The 18,218-nt window shown below is 43.9% G+C and overlaps 1 protein-coding gene across 2 annotated transcripts; it reads right to left on the bottom strand.

Moving 5' to 3' along the window:
- Window positions 1–1,052: 1,052 nt before the first annotated feature.
- On the bottom strand, window positions 1,053–15,752 carry LOC124192690 (G protein-coupled receptor kinase 1-like). 2 transcript variants are annotated; one of them, XM_046586137.1, is made up of 16 exons: window positions 14,795–15,743; window positions 14,646–14,722; window positions 14,508–14,581; window positions 11,369–11,470; window positions 10,429–10,503; window positions 10,215–10,328; window positions 9,885–10,076; window positions 8,577–8,742; window positions 7,150–7,291; window positions 6,055–6,229; window positions 5,341–5,441; window positions 5,039–5,201; window positions 4,746–4,911; window positions 3,808–4,055; window positions 3,482–3,666; window positions 1,053–3,084 (listed from the first exon to the last, which is right to left on the bottom strand). In XM_046586137.1, the coding sequence occupies exons 1-15, from the start codon at window positions 14,905–14,907 to the stop codon at window positions 3,484–3,486; spliced, it is 2,091 nt and encodes a 696-aa protein (XP_046442093.1). In that variant the 5' UTR covers window positions 14,908–15,743; the 3' UTR covers window positions 1,053–3,084; window positions 3,482–3,483. The 2 variants fall into 2 exon arrangements, with proteins under 2 accessions (XP_046442093.1, XP_046442094.1); XM_046586138.1 differs by having other exon boundaries at window positions 1,053–3,666; window positions 14,795–15,752.
- Window positions 15,753–18,218: the final 2,466 nt, after the last annotated feature.

Raw genomic sequence — 18,218 nt, 5'->3', positions numbered from 1 at the left:
TGATGATATCTGCGAGTTGATTGCCGAGTTTATAGGCTACTAGTTCTTGTATCATAGGTTATTCAGTTCGAACCCGGTGACCGGCTTACTGTGCAATTTTTTACCATCACCATTTTTTCCCTCTTCTATTAATGGACATTAAAAATGTACTAACCGAAACCTGACAACTTGACATTTAAAAAAGGGAATTTGAGAACTAGACGTTTCCGGCCTAATGACGGTAACGCCATCTCTCAGAGATAGGTGGATGCTCTAGATGGTAGACTGCTGCTCTATAAAGTGGAACGAAAAAATCGTGAAGGTGATCCTAAATTTCCTAGAAAAACTAGCAATTAACATTAAGGATTTAGCAGTTAAGAAATCAGTTCCAAATGGCACTACATCACGCCATTTCCACCCATGCCCACACACCAAAGTAGCTCGAATTCCATGACATATCGATCGTTTGAACAAATCCAATTTTGGCAACAGCAAGTAATCTGATTTCATCCCGGTTATAAAAGGCAACGATGAGTATACATATTATTCGGCAGACGTATCAAGCAGTGGAAGCTAATTAACTATCCTCGTCTAACTCTTTTAATACTTTTCTGCTTTTAATCACGGCGCTGATTGCTGATGACGTCACAAAATTCTGCGTAAAGCCTGGAAAAGACGCGGTGGCGTATGGCTAGCCTACCCCAAACTTGTGTGTGTACGTGAAAGTCATGAACTTGCGCACGAAACAATTGGGAGAACCGTCGACAGCACGAGTGAAAAATACATCCCGAGTTTTTCCTTTCACCGGTAACGAGTTATCGATTAGCCTTAAAGCTCCGCAACTTCCGAAAAGGCAAACGAGAAGCACGGACCGCCGAGTTTAAATAGATCGTAATCAAATGAAAGATTCAAGACTATGTCGTTTAATTTTGCGCCTTTTTTTTTTATCTGAACAAAACCAAGTGTCATTCTTCGAGAGCACATATTTGTTTACAAGTTGAATGTGTTAGTTTTTCATTTGTTTCATTTGGGTCAGTGTGTTTGTTTGTTCCTTATAATTTTTTTTTGTTTTGTTTTTGTTTTTAATCCTCGAATCGTCGTCATCCATCACTTCATCGTCATCAATGTTGTCGATTTTACGGAGCGCACAACGAAACATTAGATTTGAACGGAGAGAGGGGCGGGGATAATAATAAAATCGATTCATCATCAAATGGTCGGACAATGTACACTATAGAAAACGATTTGACAGTTGTTTTGAGGGGCTGGGAGGGGGGGTAGATAGAGAGAGATTTAAAAGAGAGAGAGAGAGATACAGGAGACAAAGAGATAGACAATTTTTCACCTTAGGGAGGGACAGAACTGAATGTTGAATCAAAACAAAATGCTGGATTAAAATTCAAAAGCCCAAATTAAACAAGATAACAAACGCACATAATCGCGTCACAAGAGAGATAGAAGGGGATGGACATATCAAAAGGAGAGAGAGAGAGAGAACAGTTTTTGTTTGTTTTTTTGAAAAAATAAAAATCGAAAAAGGAAAAAAGAAAGTCACCGCAGCTCCAATGAACATGATTAGACCAACAATTATGTGTACAAAAAAACTCGTATATAGAAATGGCTTTCGCTTTTTCCTCTCTCTTTCTTTCTTTTACTTCTTATACATCTGTCCTGTTTCTTCCGGATCTCATTCAGTTGCAATGCGTCCGAATTTTTGAAATTAAATCTCAAGAAAATGAAGAAAGAAGCAGCAGACCATACACGGAACGTTAAGATATTAGCTCTGGACAAAAGGGGCAGGTGGAATTGGACAATATATTGCACACTGTTTGGTTTATGTCTCGTCTTGTCTCGACCGTGCATCGACCCGATCAATAAAAACCACGCAGTAAGAGGGGAAAGAGGAGTACCAAGACGTACACGAGAAAAAATCAAAACAAAAAAAAAAACACAACAAAAGAAACGGGGAAAAACCGTATGAGCTTGGCACGCGAATCCGCGAATCGGATCAACAATACCCAAGTAATATATATGAAAGAAAAAATATGGCCAATTGAAGGAGAAGAGAAAAAACAAACTAAATGATTATATCAAATAAAAACCAACGACCGAAAAACGTAAAAAAGGAGGCCATCCAAAAGCAAAAGGTACGGGGACCTATTTGAAACAAATATCCATAAAAGAAAGTAAAATAAACAATGATGGAGCGCCTTGCATCCATCACGGCCCACTTTGCGTGCGTTTCATCATTCGACGTGGGAGAATCCATCTCTCACGCGACGCCAGGTGCTCTTTTTTCGAGTGGAGACTGAAAAATATATAAAAAAAAGAGACGCACATACGACCTGGGTACGCGGGAGAGTTGAAAGGACCAAGAAGAAGAAGAAGAAAGAAGTTGAAAAGAAGAAGCAGATTTGTTTTGTTTTGTCTTTTTTTTTTTTACTTCTGTACAATGTGTACAAATGGAAGGGGAGGTGCGCGCGAAAGTGTGTGTCGACTAGGACCTTCCCAACAAAAATAAAACGGATACAAAAACACATAAATAAAACCAAAGCGGATCGGTATTCATTTCTCCATCACAAACATCGATTGGCAACGGCTCGACAACTTGCAACGTATTACATCTCCCAGTTTTGTTCTATCTTTTTTCGTTTTCTCTTTCCCTCCCTTGTCAAACATAATTAAACCTATCAGAATGTTTGCGAGTGCGCAGTCAAGTGTAAATCGGGAGAATACATTTGTCATTTCAACGACACACTCGTTCGTTTCAGAACCGTCGGGAGATGATTTCCAACACGGAAAGAAAGAGGGGGGAAATTCAATGGGTAAAAGAATAATAATATCAATCAAAGGTGCAGAATCAAATTAAAAAGATGGGGGGAAAAGGAAACGCAATAAAAAGAAGAAGAGAATGGCCAAATGGGGAATTCAATCTCAGATGCTGTATACCCTTCTCTTGCCTGTGTCTATCTGCCGAAAGATTGGTCAGGAGCCGGACCCTTACTCATTCCCGATCTTGATCGTGAGCTCGATTTCTATTCTCGGCCAGGTCTACTACACAATTGGGGAAGAAAAGGCATTCACAATGACATTTCTCACGTTCCACTGAAAAGAAAAAAAGGAAATTGATTAAAAAAAGTAAAAAAAAAAAAAGCAGTTCGGCGGAGGGGACTAGTAAATCAGCCAATCAATATCAATCTTTTTTTTTTGCCCCTCCACATCCGGAGTGGTATGCAATCGAAAGAGTACAAATTGAAAGAGTATGTATGTCCATTCCCGCAGCTCTGGCTCCTTACTCTTGTGCTTCAAAGGTTTTGAATGCAATACAATCGGCCTATAGTTAGAGACTCTGTGTGCCGAAGGTTCCCATTATCCTTCCACCTTTTCATCTTTTTCTTATTCATTTCCTTTCGTCTTTCTTCTTCTTCTACTTATCCCCCTTTTTTTTGAATTTTTGTTTTCTATTTTTTGCAAATGGACGGGCCGGGTGGTTGGAGCTCACTTTTAAGTGCCATTGGTGCTCCTCGAGGCCAAAGGACTGTTGTGCTGGGTGTGCTGGCGGTTGTTGGCGTCCATGTCCGTCCCGTAGATCTTGCCAGCCTTGCGTGCCATGTTGGCCAGCAGCTCGACTGAGCCTTTATGCGCCGTTCGCAGGGAATGAAGCCATTCTTTCAAGCCAATTTCGTCCTTTGATTGGATGGAAAACACAGTCAAAAGAGTTAAGTGAGACCTTGTCTTTGATCAGTTGCTGGCTCTCCTTCCCGGTCGCAGCCCACCATCGAGAGCCGGGCGAAAAGAGAATCGAGCTGAAACGACATTAAAGTTTACCTGATTTGTGAGCACAACCCGGCCGCCTTCTTTGGTACGAAGGAGGATGCTCTGCTCGCCCTTGAAGGTCGTCAGTTCCGAATTGATTTCTTCAACGTGATCCATCAAAACGAGTTCCGGCTTCGAACTTGAAGACTCGTAATGCAATTCCAGTCTGTTGGGATAGAGGCGGGCGTATCTGGTCTGCCAGGCCGACGCAAAAGGTCCGCCCAACTTCTTGATGTACCCGTGAAGGATGCAGTCGGAATCTGTTGGTAAGGAAACGCGCACACGGAGGAAGAAAAAAAAAAGATATTGGGTAAAACAAAATAGGAAAGAAAACAAAACAATACGAGAAAATGTCAAATAAACAGCAGAAGAGCTGAGTCTCCAGTGGCAATGAAAGAAAAAAAAAAGAAATGAAAGGAATGAAGGCGAAAATAAACAAGGCCCGACGCCGACTGACGGCGACAAGGGGGGAAAACTAGTACGGACGGCAGCTCACTGGGCTATGGACGTCGAAATCGATCAACAAGATGAGCTGCTTGCTCTCCAGCCTGACGACCGAAAGACAATAAAGCCACTTGTAGGGCCAAGCCAATGATCTTGGAAATAAAGAGACGCGGCGGTCCACGCCAGGGGCACTTTGACCAAATCAATGATTCCGTGCGAAAAGAGAACAAAGGCAGCCTGGGAGAGGTTAAGAGGATGACATCAGGATCGATTGTTGCCGGCAAGGCTCACAGAGAAGAGAAAGTGACTGACTACTACCAGGCAGCACAAGTCAGTTTTCCCCCCACTCCTTGCCCCATCTACTTAGTCATGCACGACGCAATTCTCGTCGGTGCCATCCGACAACTGCGAAAGAAGGCGGACAGATGGACAGGGGACGAAAAAGGAGAAAAAGTAACGGCGTATATATATCCAACACGGCCGTCAAAATGACAACAACAACCGACCTTTCTCGTCGAGATCGAATTTCCGGTGTTTGGATTTCTTCTTGGCCTCGGCTTTGTCAGCTTCCTGGTTGATAGTATCGAAGACCGTGTCAGACACTTCCGACTGCCAACGCTCCGAAATGACCAGCGGAAAGTTCTGGTAGAGCTCTTGGTCCTTCTCGGTCAGCTGTGGGGAATAACAAGCCAAAGGATTGGATGAATGACGATTCAACGGATTGAATGGCGGCGGGAGTATAAATCGATAAAACGACGCCGTTATGCATCGGGGCGGGCTAGTAAGACGTAGTAGTTACCTTGTATCCTTTCGTGTCCTCCTCATCAAAGGATCCAATGTCAAAAGCGTCGGCGGCGTTGACTTCACCCCGAGGGGGAATCAGCGGCGGTGGATATTTTTGCATGTAGACTTGCTGCCAGTCGACACCAAGGAAGAAGGGATGGCCTTTGACTTCTTCAGCTCTGCAATGAGAATATCAAAATGCCAGCGACCGCTTTAATATTGATCGACGAGAAACGACGATGAAAAAACTTGATCGACGACTAGGATTTCTCCTTTTTATTTATTTTTTTATTTTTGTTGTGTGTGCGTCCAGCTTACCCTCGTCCGCGGCAGCCGAGTCGTTTATCGACGTCGCGATGAAGAAGTCCTTCCAGCAAAGTTCTCAGCTCGTTGGAGAAGTTGTCGGGCAGTTCAACGTTCTATTGTGCCATCAACCAAACCGAAACGGAAGTAAGGACCAATAGCATTAACAATCGACTCGCATTCTATCCGACTTATACATATATATATCTATACTAGTAGTAGTACAGTGCAGACTTTCTTTCTTCTGTCCCCCCCGAAATCGCCTTCTTTCCTCCCTCTTTCTCTTTTAGTATTATTTTATAAATAGAGCGTCTATACCATTATATAGACGCCATGCATGGATATAAGTGTGGGCGGTCTGTACACACATACACACACACACAGTCAGTTTCGCTCAAAGTGAGCCATATCTTTCCTTTGAATGTCTTGGTGTATGTCTACATCAAAAGCGTGAAACGCCCCGGGGACAAAGGAAAAAGGCGGGTCGAGGATATCCTCGGCATCTTCTTCTTCTTCTCCTCGGCTGCTCCTTCCCGACTAGACCCAGCGACAGTTCCCAACTAGACTTTACACAGTAAACGGCTGCCCATACGTAATATCTTATGTACGCAGAGCAGAGTAGGCGATCATATACTGCTGCTGCTGCTGTGTGTATATGTGGGTGTGTGTGTGTTTACAGCCGAGAAAGGATGGATGGGACACGGCTGAACGACGGGATGATTATAATACCATGGTCAACGTCATCCGGTCAATCTCGTGCTTGTCTTTCGTCTTGTGCTGACGGAACGGCGAATGGCCTTTGAGCAGTTTGTACAGCATGCAGCCGAAGCTGAACCAATCGGCGCTGGAATCGTAGGCTGTGCCTTTTGACAAGACTTCAGGCGCCATGTAGCCGTGAGTTCCGCTGTAATATGAATAGAGAGAGAAAAAAAACGCAATGAATAAACAAACAGACAATCAAAAAACAAACAAACAAACAAAACATTCAATAAACAGACACACAAACGCCGGCAACTCTCGTCAGAAATTTGTCTTTCCCTATCGGGACGGGGAGGTAACTGCATCACGCTCTACCTTCCAGCCAGCCTCCCATCTCTGAACCCACCCAACGTCGATTGTCAACGCAAAAGTTGAGCATACACATCATCGGAGCGGCCTCAGGGAGCCGAGATTCCGCTGACGGTTGGTAATGGCAAGGAATAGCGATAAAAAACGAAGGGGAAAAAAGAAAAAGAAGAACGCGATCAAACGGCGAAATGGCGGTCTTCTTCTTGTTTCTTTTGTTTTCTTTTTGACTTGAGCTACGAGTGTGTGTGTGCTCGTGTAGTATGGGAAACTTTGGGAAGTTGGGGAGCGTGATTGCAAGACTTGGCTGCACGGCAGTTATGCTACGTTGTCGAACTGTCTACGAGGAGCTGGCAGGTCGATAGCAACAACCTACAAGGAAAAGGACAAGAGAGCCAACGCCAGGATTCCTGAAGCGAGAGGGGCCAATTTCGTGTGTCCCGACTCGTATGAGAGCAAATCACGACAAAGGCGATCGAATCCCCCCCCCCCGTCTGTTCTCTTGGCATTCCACAACAAGGCTTAATGAACAATGAGTCATCATTTCTCAATTTGGGTTTCCGCCGTCAACTTTGTACGAAAGAAAAAACCCAACCCCGCAGCTGCTCCAGCAGTCCCTTTATAACTTCATCCACCCATATGCAAATATACGGAATGAGAGACGTCGCTTCCGTTATGACACACACAATCGATCTTTATCTCTCTCCCCCACCGCCATCCAGGAACGCGAATCATCAGTGACAAAAGCGGTCAACTTACACGCTAGCGTGAGGCTTCTTCTTGGAGAAATCGCAAGCCAATCCCAAATCAGAGATGCGGACGTGCCCGTGCTCGTCGAGTAGGATGTTGGCTGGCTTCAAATCACGGTAGACTATGAACCTCCTGTGCATGTGTTCCAGACCTGCCAAAAAAACAAGAAAAGAAGTAAAGAATGGATGGAAAAAATTCATAATCCAACAAACACCCCCAAAAAAAGTTGGGTTGAAAAACAACAACATCACATCATTGACTTTGGAGACAAGTGACACGAAGAGACGCGGATATAACTCGCATGAACCATATCGATCCGATCCTTTTTTCCTCGGCTCTGTCTCTCACCCGATCCAGTGTGACTTTCTCTGCTCGCTTCAAAACAAACTCTTAAGACATGTCTCTCTTTATTTCTCTGCATTCTTTTACGGTTAAGGTTTTGCTCGTCATTCAACCAGGTCAAATGCCGTTCGAAAAAAAAAACTAAATAATCGAAGGGCCAGGGAAAGAGCCTACATGGCTGAAGGTGGGGTCCGTCGGATCCGAGTCCCCGGCCGTTGTCAGGGCAACGGCGGACCGTTCGTGACTTGGTGGGCCGCGGTGCTCTATTCAGATAAAGCTACTTCTTTTGTGGCGCGCGCTAAGGGCAGAGCAACGGGACGACGGACACAGAGAGTTTGCTATTCTCTCTCTATGTCTAACTCACTTTTTTCTTCTTCTTTCTTTATCTTCTTTGTTTTCTTGGCTTTCACTCCCGCGTTCTCCTTTTCTCTCTCTGTCCTCCACCCCATCTCCCTTTTCTGCGATACTCGCGTCTGCGCTTTACGCAACAAAGCGCATACACAATATATATATATGGAAGATAAAGATAGACACACACACAGAGAGAGAGAGAGACATGTTATACCCTCAACGTATTATATACCGACCGGGGTAATGACATGAAATGGGGCTCGGCTCGATCTTCGTCATGAGACCGCTAGCTAGCTCCCCCCCTCTATATCTCCACCTCGGTCAATATGGCTGATTTATTTGGATGGACGTTGCACTCGCTCCTTTTTGAGGGCGCAAGCCCCGAGGTCTCTTTCCTTCTGGCATTCGATGATTTCATCAAGAGTAGTGGCTTTTCTCTATTTGATCAAAAAATAATAATAATAAAAAAAAAAGTTTTCTCTCTATCTCTTTGGAGCTATTTTTGATGTTTCAGGAGCGAGAGAAAACGGGCCACCTTTTGCGTCGTCTAACTTTTTTTTTTCTTCTTCTTTTTTGGGGGGTCGTGTAATCTTTCCCGCCCGTGTTAACGACGGCACCTATTATCTCCTTCATGATTGTGGTAAAAATAAACAAGCACAAAAGAGGAGCAGCCCGTCCGGCTAGTGATACGAAAAAAGAAAAGAAAAAAGAAAAAGTGTTGGCTCTTTTTTTTTCCCTTTTACCTAGAATGACTTCGGCGGCGTAGAAACGCATCTCCTGTTCGTTGAAGACGCCGTGCTGAGAGAGATGATAGTGCAGGTCGCCGCCGTTCATCAGATCCAGCACAAAGCAAAGCTTGTCCGGCGTATGGAACGCGTAAGTCATGCAGACAATAAAAGGGCAGTCCGCCTAGGGAAAAAGGAAACACGAAATGTCATGAACAACATCAACAACAACATTGGATCGAATTTCTTTCCGAAAGAAAACAAAGCGGAGAAAAAAAAAACGAACAACCAATCGTCGATACGAATCGAAATTAAACTCTCAAAAGTGTGAGTGATGGTGTGTTAAGCGGCTTGGAAAAGGATGAAACTCAACTGGAATATTTTTCTTTTTAAAATCATAAAAACAAGAAAAAACTTAAACGACAGTTGGCTGTTTTTATTTATGATTATTCTTTTTTATTAGGTCTGTTCAAAAACCCTTTTTCTCTGGTCGAGCCCTGGCGCTCGTATTTCGCCGATTCCCTATTGACTCGAAGGCAGTGGGCCATTTCCCCGACAACGGCTTGGCAGATTGTTATCTTTCAATTTCCCCCCCTTTCCATCTCTGCATGACTGGGAGAGAAAGAGAAATGGGGAGCTGAAGCGGGATAAAAAAAATAAATCGACAGGACCCGAGAGAGAGAACGAAGGAAACAAAAAAAAAAGTTGTTTTTTTATTTTTTCATCATTTGGAAATGGATCCTCCCCAATCTTAGTCGGAACTTGTTCTCTTTATTTATTCATCTGAAATCCAGCGGCTAGTACTACTACAATTCCATTTTTGTGCCAGACACATTCGGACCGTTTCTTTCTTTTCCCAAGTTCTGACTTGGGTTATAACTCGTGCGTGAATATTCATCGGTATCTCTCTCTCTCTTAGATATATCCATCGTCCCAGCTCCTTCTAGGCAAAAAGCATTCAATCACCCTCCACCCAGAACTCGACTCATTCAACCCACCGAGGGAAATTGCAACGAGCCTGGAACCCAAACTATATACGCGCATTATACAGTGCGGGTAGGCCCCTTAAGTGACGCGGAAAGGGAGCTCCAATGCTTTCCCTGGGAATTCCGCTCTTTATTGATCAGGCCAACCAACTTTCGGAATAGTTGTTCCCACTGCGAAAAACCAAACGGGCGGGAGAGACTAGAGGCAAAAAGCAGCAAGCAAACAAACAAACAGACGAAACAAAAAAAAGTAGAATAAACGAAATGAAACTTGGATTTCATCCAAACAAAAAGGAGAAATGCGAGAATAGAAGAGAAAAAAATGTATAGATCCACTTACACCGGTGCTGACCAAAGAGAGCATGATACGCTCGTTGAGAGCCAACGTTTCGCCCTGTTTCATTTTGATGCGTTTCTTATCCAGGCATTTCATGGCGTACATTTTGCCAGTGTCGGCCTTCCGGCAGCCATAGACCTCACCGAAACCGCCGCGGCCAATGATTCGGTGAACGCTGAAATCGTTCATAGTCAACTGCGCAACAAAAAAAAAGGAATCGAATCAAATATTGACCACAGCATCAGCGCACAAACACAATACACCTACCAGGTGGTACATACACATTACTAAGGGGTCTATTACGAATATTCCAACATTGATATATTACAATACCTGGATGTTGAGCTCGAGATTCTTCCACTGACAGAAACGAGTGTACTTGTCGCTTTCGACAAACTTTCGAAAGATGTCACTCCGCAAACGGGTAAAGATCTCGTCGATGTAAGGCTGCAGGGCAACAAAACAAAAAAGAAGGGAACAAGTTTCAATCAAGAGTGAACGATCGACACAAGTAACAAAAAGAAAGAAAAAAATAAAAAATCTATACCTCAAACAGATGAGCCGGGACTTCATTTTTGGTCAAGTATTTCTGGACGTGAGCCACAGCCTCTTTGGAATAAGTCTGCGTCGTCCGGATAAGGTGCCGCCCACAAACAGAATAGATTAAAGCGTTTCATTTTTATGTTTGCTCTTAACTTTTCAAAGAAGAGAATTACAAATGTCATTCAAACGACCGCTTTAATGTTAACGGATGTCGCCCTCAAAAGGGTCACTAACGGAGCCTGAAAACGCATCGAACTAAAGCTAGGCATTTCATTTTCAGTGGGGGACTATTTCCACTTTTCTCTCCCTCTTCTTTCATTCCTGAATCCTTGGCCAGAAAATGTGACAGTCGGGAGAAAAAGAAAGAAAGAAAAAAACCCATTAAGAGGCGACTCCTACTACTTTCTTTTCATTCGACATTTTTAAAACGAAGGAGGCAAGGGTTGTGTCAAAAGTAGACATGCTATTGATTTCTTGTTTGGCAAGTCTTTTCCTTGCTCGTCTATACTGTGACCTTCTCCTGTCTTGTTCTCAAGCTGTTCTTAAATCGAATGTCGAGCTTGTCCGTCACGTTTTTAATTCCGCCTCATGGGGTGAAATAGCCGTACACGCCATTCTGCTTCTGTTCTTCTCTTCTTCTTTTGTCATCACTTTCGTGTTTGCCTTGTTATCCACCAAGGGCGGAAAACGAGGGACCGAGTCACACACCACGTAGCACACGAACAGAGACGGCACATTACAGTGTCAATGGATAAAAAGGAAACTAGGGCAACGGCAACAAGCTTAATAAGATCAATCCAATGAGTTCAAATTGGTGAAAGAAACCTGAGGAGGTGCCCCGTCTCTCTGCGTGTGTGCCAAAACAGACACATCCGAGAGGGAAAAAACAACGGGCGAATTACGTGGCTAACCAAACAGTCAAGCAATAGTAGAATTATCATTACGTGCGTATGCGACAGCAGTTCTTTCATGATGAAATTGTCGTAAATCTCCCGGGCAAGTTTCCGTCTGTCTTCAATCGTTTCCAGTTTCTCGTAGCGTTTGATCTGCAAATAAATTTTTCAAAAAAAAAGAAAGAAAACAAACAAAATGAATTTATTTCATTTCTTCAGCTTTTTAACAGAAAGGAACAAAGCAACATCTCGTCGACTGTCGCCTCCACTCAGGCCCAAAACCTATTAGTGTGAGCAAATCAATCATTTCTCTTTTTGCCTCCATGTTCCAGTTTCTCTTGTGCATCGAACTATAACCTTCCTCTTCCTGGCCTGAGCCTTTGAAGCGTCAGAGTAAACATAAGGCACGAACACGAGAAAACCGATTCAATCAAGAAACTCCTTTCTGTTCTAGAATATTTGCCCCGTTTCTCAAAAAAGATGAGAAGAAGCTTTCCCGTCGTCGCTCAGGTTCTCTCATCACAAATCCACTCGTCTACCTCTTCCAGTAAATCGATTGGATCCGACAACGGTCGTGCGCAACGAGGCTCTTCCATTCCCGCCGGCCGTTGATGGTTGACAGACGGCGCGAGCAATTAGGAGCCGTCTGCATCAGCGATTCGCTGTCGCGGCCCGTTAAGGACTTCCGAAGAAGAAGGAAGACGACAAAAAGGAACGCAGGAATGGATGGACATATCGGATGGAAAAATCCGGAAGTCAATGCCCGCACGCTTCTGGTGCGGAAAAAAAATCAAGCCCTCTTCTTCCTTTCACGAATGAAAAAGAATCGAAAGAAAAATGGGAAACGAAAGTTCGTGTCATTAGAGGGAGAGAGAGGCTGCTGACTGGGCGTCCAACGAGTAAAAAGCAACCACTCCTCTTCCTACCCAAGAAACAACAAGATCCATTATCCCCTACGGGAGCCCGGAGAGTGTTCCAGTTCAGCCAGACCCAAGAGAAAGAGCCAAAGGGATAGCTTCGCTGGATCAAAGAATGACTTCCGGGCAACGGAAGTATCTATGTCGATGACAGAGAGGAATCGGTGGGTCATTGGTTGTTGCCATGTTGCTTCGGATAGATCCATTGCCCCCTACCGCAGAAGCGCAGCGTTACAAGAATTTCCAATCACCCTAGTCGCAAAAGAACAAGAAATTGGCCAGGTACGACCGGCGAATGGGAAATATATACGTCACAAACCCCAAAATAGAGCTTAATTTCCAAACCAGCCAGAAGAAAAAGGTCCCCCCAAATGAAAAATGTTCCGGCTGCCAAAACAATTCTTTAGACGTCGAGAGCTCGGCAAGGAAAAATCCTCGAGATTCTTTTTCCCCGCAAAGGCGAAATGTATTTATACAGACAAATCAAGTTCCTAGGCAACCAAAGTAATCGACCCTGAGCTCGTTTCCTCGACATCTAGTTTTTATCTCTCTCTCTCCTCTCTCTACTTTTCTTTTGTCAGTATTTCAAGCGTACAGCAGTTTAATCACGACGCCTGATGCATACGTTCAATCATCTCTCTTCTTAGCCCAACGTCTTTCACGCCGAAATGTTCCAACATGCAATTTTGCAGGCGAAATGAGGGATAATGACGGGGCTTGATGAAAAGAAAAGGGGAGAAAATGTTAAAAGAAGCTGGGCTCTCTGGCGGTTTTCTCAATGCGATGTGGAAGAATATAAAAACGGAACCGATTGGATTCTTGGCGATTCTTTGTTAAAAAACCATCGCTGGATGCTATTCATTTACCAGACAATAAAAGGCTCTCTCTCTCTCTCGGTGCAGCCATCTTTGAGTTGTGTTACGCGCCGGGTTCATCATCATCGAAATTGGATAGAGATAAGAGTGAGGAAGACGAGGGATGAGCTTGAGGGAGCAAAGGGGCGATCCGGAAATGAATTTTCAGGGTCGATAACGACCCGCACGCGCGAGGCCAATGGATTACATCCATCGGAGCAAAAAGACAGATAGAAAAAAAAAAGAACTCGGGAAAAGTTTTGGGATAGCACACAGACGAATAAAGTCGGATCCGACAGATGTGTCGGTGAATTCGATAACCTTTTACTTTTGTTACTCCTTTTGAATTGGAAAGTGGGCTAGAGGGTCGAGTAGACAAACGAGACAAATATGGATATACCAGACATTGTCGGGTATATAGATACAATTTATGTCGTTTTCTTTTAAAGTTTCAATTCCAAACTTTTCATTTCAGTGCCTTTTTTTCTTGTATTTATTCTTATTTTTACTTGAATACTCTCTCTCTCTCTTAGCCCATATACCACTATTCCCGGAACCGGAGACGTTCTCATTTTATTGATCGGCCATCCTGTATATCATCGCGGAAAGGGAGGAGGGAGAGAGAGAGAGAGGAGGAGAAGTAGGAAGAGACGCGCCTGTGTGTGTGCGTACACTCGTCATCCCATTTTCTTTCCTCTCTTTTTGGCTTCTTTTTCTCTGTCGGAATAAGAAACGACGACGCAGAGAACGTGAAAAAGAAGATGGCTGCAGTAGACAGAAAGATCCTTGTGTGTGTGTGTATATATGTGTAAAAACGAAAGAGAGGAGGAGCTCGTTTGGTTTGCAATGGAGAGAGAAAGAAAGAAGACCAGTCAAATAAACAAAGCCCGTGGCTGGACAAGGGGGGAAAGTGCGAGGACAAAAGACAAGCAAGTTAAGAGTTGCGACCGAAAGGACGTGAGAAATCTTTTCCTCCTCACCCACCCCACCCCACCCTACCTCCCTGCACCTCACGAGCAGCAGCCCACTCGAGAGTAAAATAGAAGGGAAAAAGCGGAAGACGGCACGACAACAATCCCGAGACACGACGTAATCCACCAGCGGAATCAAAAGATCAACGTAGATCAACAAAAGAGAGAAGTTGTCGGAATGAATGACGTGTAATCCACCACAAAACTTTCTTTTGGGCATTACTTGTTTCATTTTTTATCCTCGTTTCCTTACTTTTTTCCCCCCATCTTATCGCTTTTAGGGAATTTCTTACGTTCGACTGAGCCAATATCTGGAACGTCACTCGACAGATATTTACAAGGAAAAAAATTGATATGAAGTGGCACAACGCCGATAACAGTATCATGACTCTAAATCAAGAAACCTGACGAAAGGTTTTTCTTTAAGCGTTAGTTGGTTATGTTTTACCTCTTCGTAGAATCCTAATTGAGGTATGGGTTCGTCGCTGATTTCTTCACAATATTGTTTAAAAAGAAGGAAGCCTAGGGTAATGAATGAATTAGTCAGATAAATGTAATCACACTTGAAAATTTGCAAAATCATTACCTAATCGCTGATTGAAGATTTTGTCAAAGGTGACTTCCCCTATCTTTTCCAGATACTTTTGGGTTACACTCCTGACACTATTTGGGGGAGGAAAAAAGGAAAAGGTAAACAAAAATGTGACCAAAAAAGTTTAGAGGAAAGCTGTTCACCTGGGATCGGGAAGTATGATTTTCTTGCTGGCACGGGCAGCTGGAGTGCACTTGCTTTTCTCCATAGCCATCAAGTAGCTGACGTCAGCCAGCACTGCTTCTAGGTCAGCCATCTTCAGTTGACCTTGTAGGTGAATCGGAAATCACAACAAACAACAATCGGGCAGGACTGCAACTGTGAAGAACTGGTCCTAGAGAGGGGGGTAGATAGTTTTCAACAAGTTGGTTTTTTCGTTGCACTTTTCTTCTTCTTTCAATCCCTCAATTTTCCTTTCTTTCTCCTAGTAGAAAACAATGTCTGTCCCCAACTTCACATCTGTAAACACACACTTGCCAGAGTATTTATGATGACACAGTTGCTATTGGCTGGAGTCGAGTTGGCAACAAATCCCATCAGGGGGTCCCGCACAGAAAGACGCGTAGTTTTTCGTTGAAATAATTCACGTCTCTAGCAACACTAGAGCTCAATTCGAATTAAAAAGTCCGTCAAGTCAATTGGATTTAACTCGGAGACCTAATGAACGAAAAGAGCCAGCAGTCGCCATCTTTTTTTCGCCTGAATTGGACGCACACCGTTGTCACACCGTGCGATTGCTGCACTCATCACGCGCGCGACTCACCTTGTCCTCCGCATCTGCGCGGAATAAAACCTAATCTAACGGTGCACTCCTCAACAACAACCAAACCCAAAGGGGTCCGCCTCTGTGTATATGAATCTTAAATGACGGGGAATTTTTTCTTCCCTCCGATGATGTGTGGAGGCTACGTCCTGGATTTTTCCTTTTTAATGTTATTTTCTTAAATTGCAGGATGTACTTCGTTACTCAAGGTGAGTTGCGAAGTAAAAGTCTTTTGGAGGCCACAGATTGTCTGTGAAATGGAAAAGGACAGCAAAGAGAGAGAGAGAGAGTGAAAGAGATCAGTCTCGACGGTTTCAAGCGTCAGCACGGACTGAGCGCTGGTGGCCGGCCGAGAAAACCAGGACGGACCGGGAGGGGGGAACAAAAAACGATCCGCGCTCGACTCACGGAGGAGGTAGTCGTCGTCGGCGCATACTCCGTCGTAACCAATTCTCGTCATCCTCCCACACAAACAGCAGCACGCTGCCTTTACCACCGTCTCTATCCACATTCGGCAGAGTTTGTCAATATTTCTATAGTCTCTTTCAATCAACTTTGTTTCCCTTTTATTTTTATTATTTATGCCTTCGGATGCAATCACTAAAGTGTGTGTGTGGACTCTCTATATATCCGGATGGATGCATTACACGTCGATCAGCCAGCGTTTTTCCACCCCTAAAATAAAAAGAAAGGCAAACTGCTGGAGCTATATGGGCATAATAATATTACAGGATAATATCAACTCACATTGGCGCAGCAGCCACGTCATCTTGGATACTTAAACGCTAATAGAGTAGGACTGGGTGGGGGGTAGTGTGTATATAGCCGTGGCAAAGCCAAAGGAAAAACGACAAAATTTTTTCTTTTTGTTTAAATCATTCCAGAGAGAGAGGGGGGGCGACGTCCTCACGCGTGTGCAACTCTGTTGACTTAAAGGTCCCAGACAGTTGAGACAGCCTATATCTACACATTTTTGAAAGCCCCGCGTTTTCATTCATCACACAGCGCGGTGTGTTTAAGTATTTAGCCGTCTCTAAAGCTTTCAATTTGCAAGGAAAATCTACAAAAGAGGTGACTAGTAAATGTATTCACGCTGTTCGCGGGACGATTGTGCGCTCGTACCGTGCACCACACTGAAATGAATAATAAATCAAAGCCAAACACCCACCCACCCACCCCCCTCTCCACCCGAAAAAAGGCACACATTAACAGGGCGCCGCGTATACGTAACACAAAGGTCCTTGTGATGTGTTACTAGGTCGAGAGCGAACGGCTCCCGCCGGCCGATCGACCGATTTTGCGTCGAAAAAATGGGATCAACCGGAAAGACCGTGCAAGCGGCGGCGGCGGGTTGACAGACGTCAACCAATTTTAAACTTTTTCCTCGACTCTTATCAGTTCAAACATGTCTCTCCCCACCCCTTCTTTACATATTAGAGATTAGGACGACATCACCTATACATATGGAGTGTGGAAAAACGTTGACGACATCACTGCGGCCGATTTATATCGCCTCGACTAAATGTCTTGCGATCAATTTAAAAAACAGCCTCCTTAACAAAATAAAACACGAACGACGACTGTTCTGTATGGCTCCATCGGAGCGTTGGGGGGGATATGCTAGCGGCGCTGGTCGACGACAGCAGTGCTGCGCGGCTGCCAGTTTATCCGCTTAGGATTATCGAGAAAGTGCGCCCACTTGCGAATAATTCTACTTTCTCGCTATATACACGTCTAACTTGGCTGTGGGTCCAATCCAGTAAGTGTCGTCCCTTTGTGCTCCAGTGAATCCTCCTCGTCTATATTGCGCAAAAGTAAGACCGGGGAAAACGAAAAAAACACACACTTCCGCGATGCACAAGCCGGTGGCGACTCTGGTTGGAGCAACACGATACGCTTTCAAACCACTTGGAGATTGCCAAGTTTTAGGCGGATCGATGAGTTTCTCTATTAGATTTGTTACTACATCCAATCGCTTTCGGTTTTTCTTTATAATTCTGCGTCTAGTGCACAGATGAATTCATTAGTGAATTGTGCCTAATTAATACGAGTCTGCCATCTGCAATAGGTTCGATTATTGGGATGACCACGCCATCGTTAATAAATGCTCTGCACATCATCATCTTCCGTCACGCGTATTAATACAGGGAAATAAAATGAGATTCTTGCCCAATATAATAAAGTACTAAGAGTCTTATAGATGATGTAAGAGAGAGAGTATGGAGATGAAAGGCATCTAATAGTCAAGTACCCAAAGTATTTAGCTCAGATCCAACGGAAGCCTCTGCGAGATTAACTAATGTCGATCAATGTTCTTTTGATTAGGAACAAGCAAGCAAGGCATGTTATTGGAATCTGCCCAAAATCCGACCATTCTGCTCGTGGAGCAGAGAGATGGTCGTATTTTTCTTCTTTTCTATCTATCCTCCGGCTTCCTTCTTCCCATCCCCTCTTTTTCTCTTGTTTTTACACACAATAAAGAGAAGAAGCAGAGAGATGAATGATCCCGCAACGAGAAAGGGAATGGCATTGAAAAAACAAAAGAGAGCAAAAGTTAGATTTAATGATGGTAAACATAAGGAAAGCCGGGATTCGATAGTTGTTGTTGTTCCAAATGTGGCGTGAAAAAAACAAAAATAAAACATGTTAAAATAAACAAAAAAAAAAGAAAAGAAAAAAAAGAACTAAAAGGCTTAAAACCATCATTTCCCCATGCCTAGCTTTTAATGCTTCTTTACACAGGGCGCACGCGAGACCTTTCGGATGGATTTACGGTCGTAAAATTCCATAAGCAAAAGGAAATG

Source organism: Daphnia pulex, chromosome 4 (assembly GCF_021134715.1).
Source record: "Daphnia pulex isolate KAP4 chromosome 4, ASM2113471v1".
NCBI lineage: Eukaryota > Metazoa > Arthropoda > Branchiopoda > Diplostraca > Daphniidae > Daphnia > Daphnia pulex.
This window is presented reverse-complemented; position numbering and strand designations above follow the sequence as displayed.

Coding starts and splice junctions, on each gene's coding strand:
- LOC124192690 (XM_046586138.1), bottom strand. CDS start 14,907: ATGGCTGACCTAGAAGCAGTGCTGGCTGACGTCAGCTACTTGATGGCT. Junction 14,582..14,645: donor AATCTTCAATCAGCGATTAG/GTAATGATTTTG, acceptor TCATTACCCTAG/GCTTCCTTCTTTTTAAACAA. Junction 6,230..7,149: donor AAGAAGCCTCACGCTAGCGT/GTAAGTTGACCG, acceptor TTCATATTACAG/CGGAACTCACGGCTACATGG.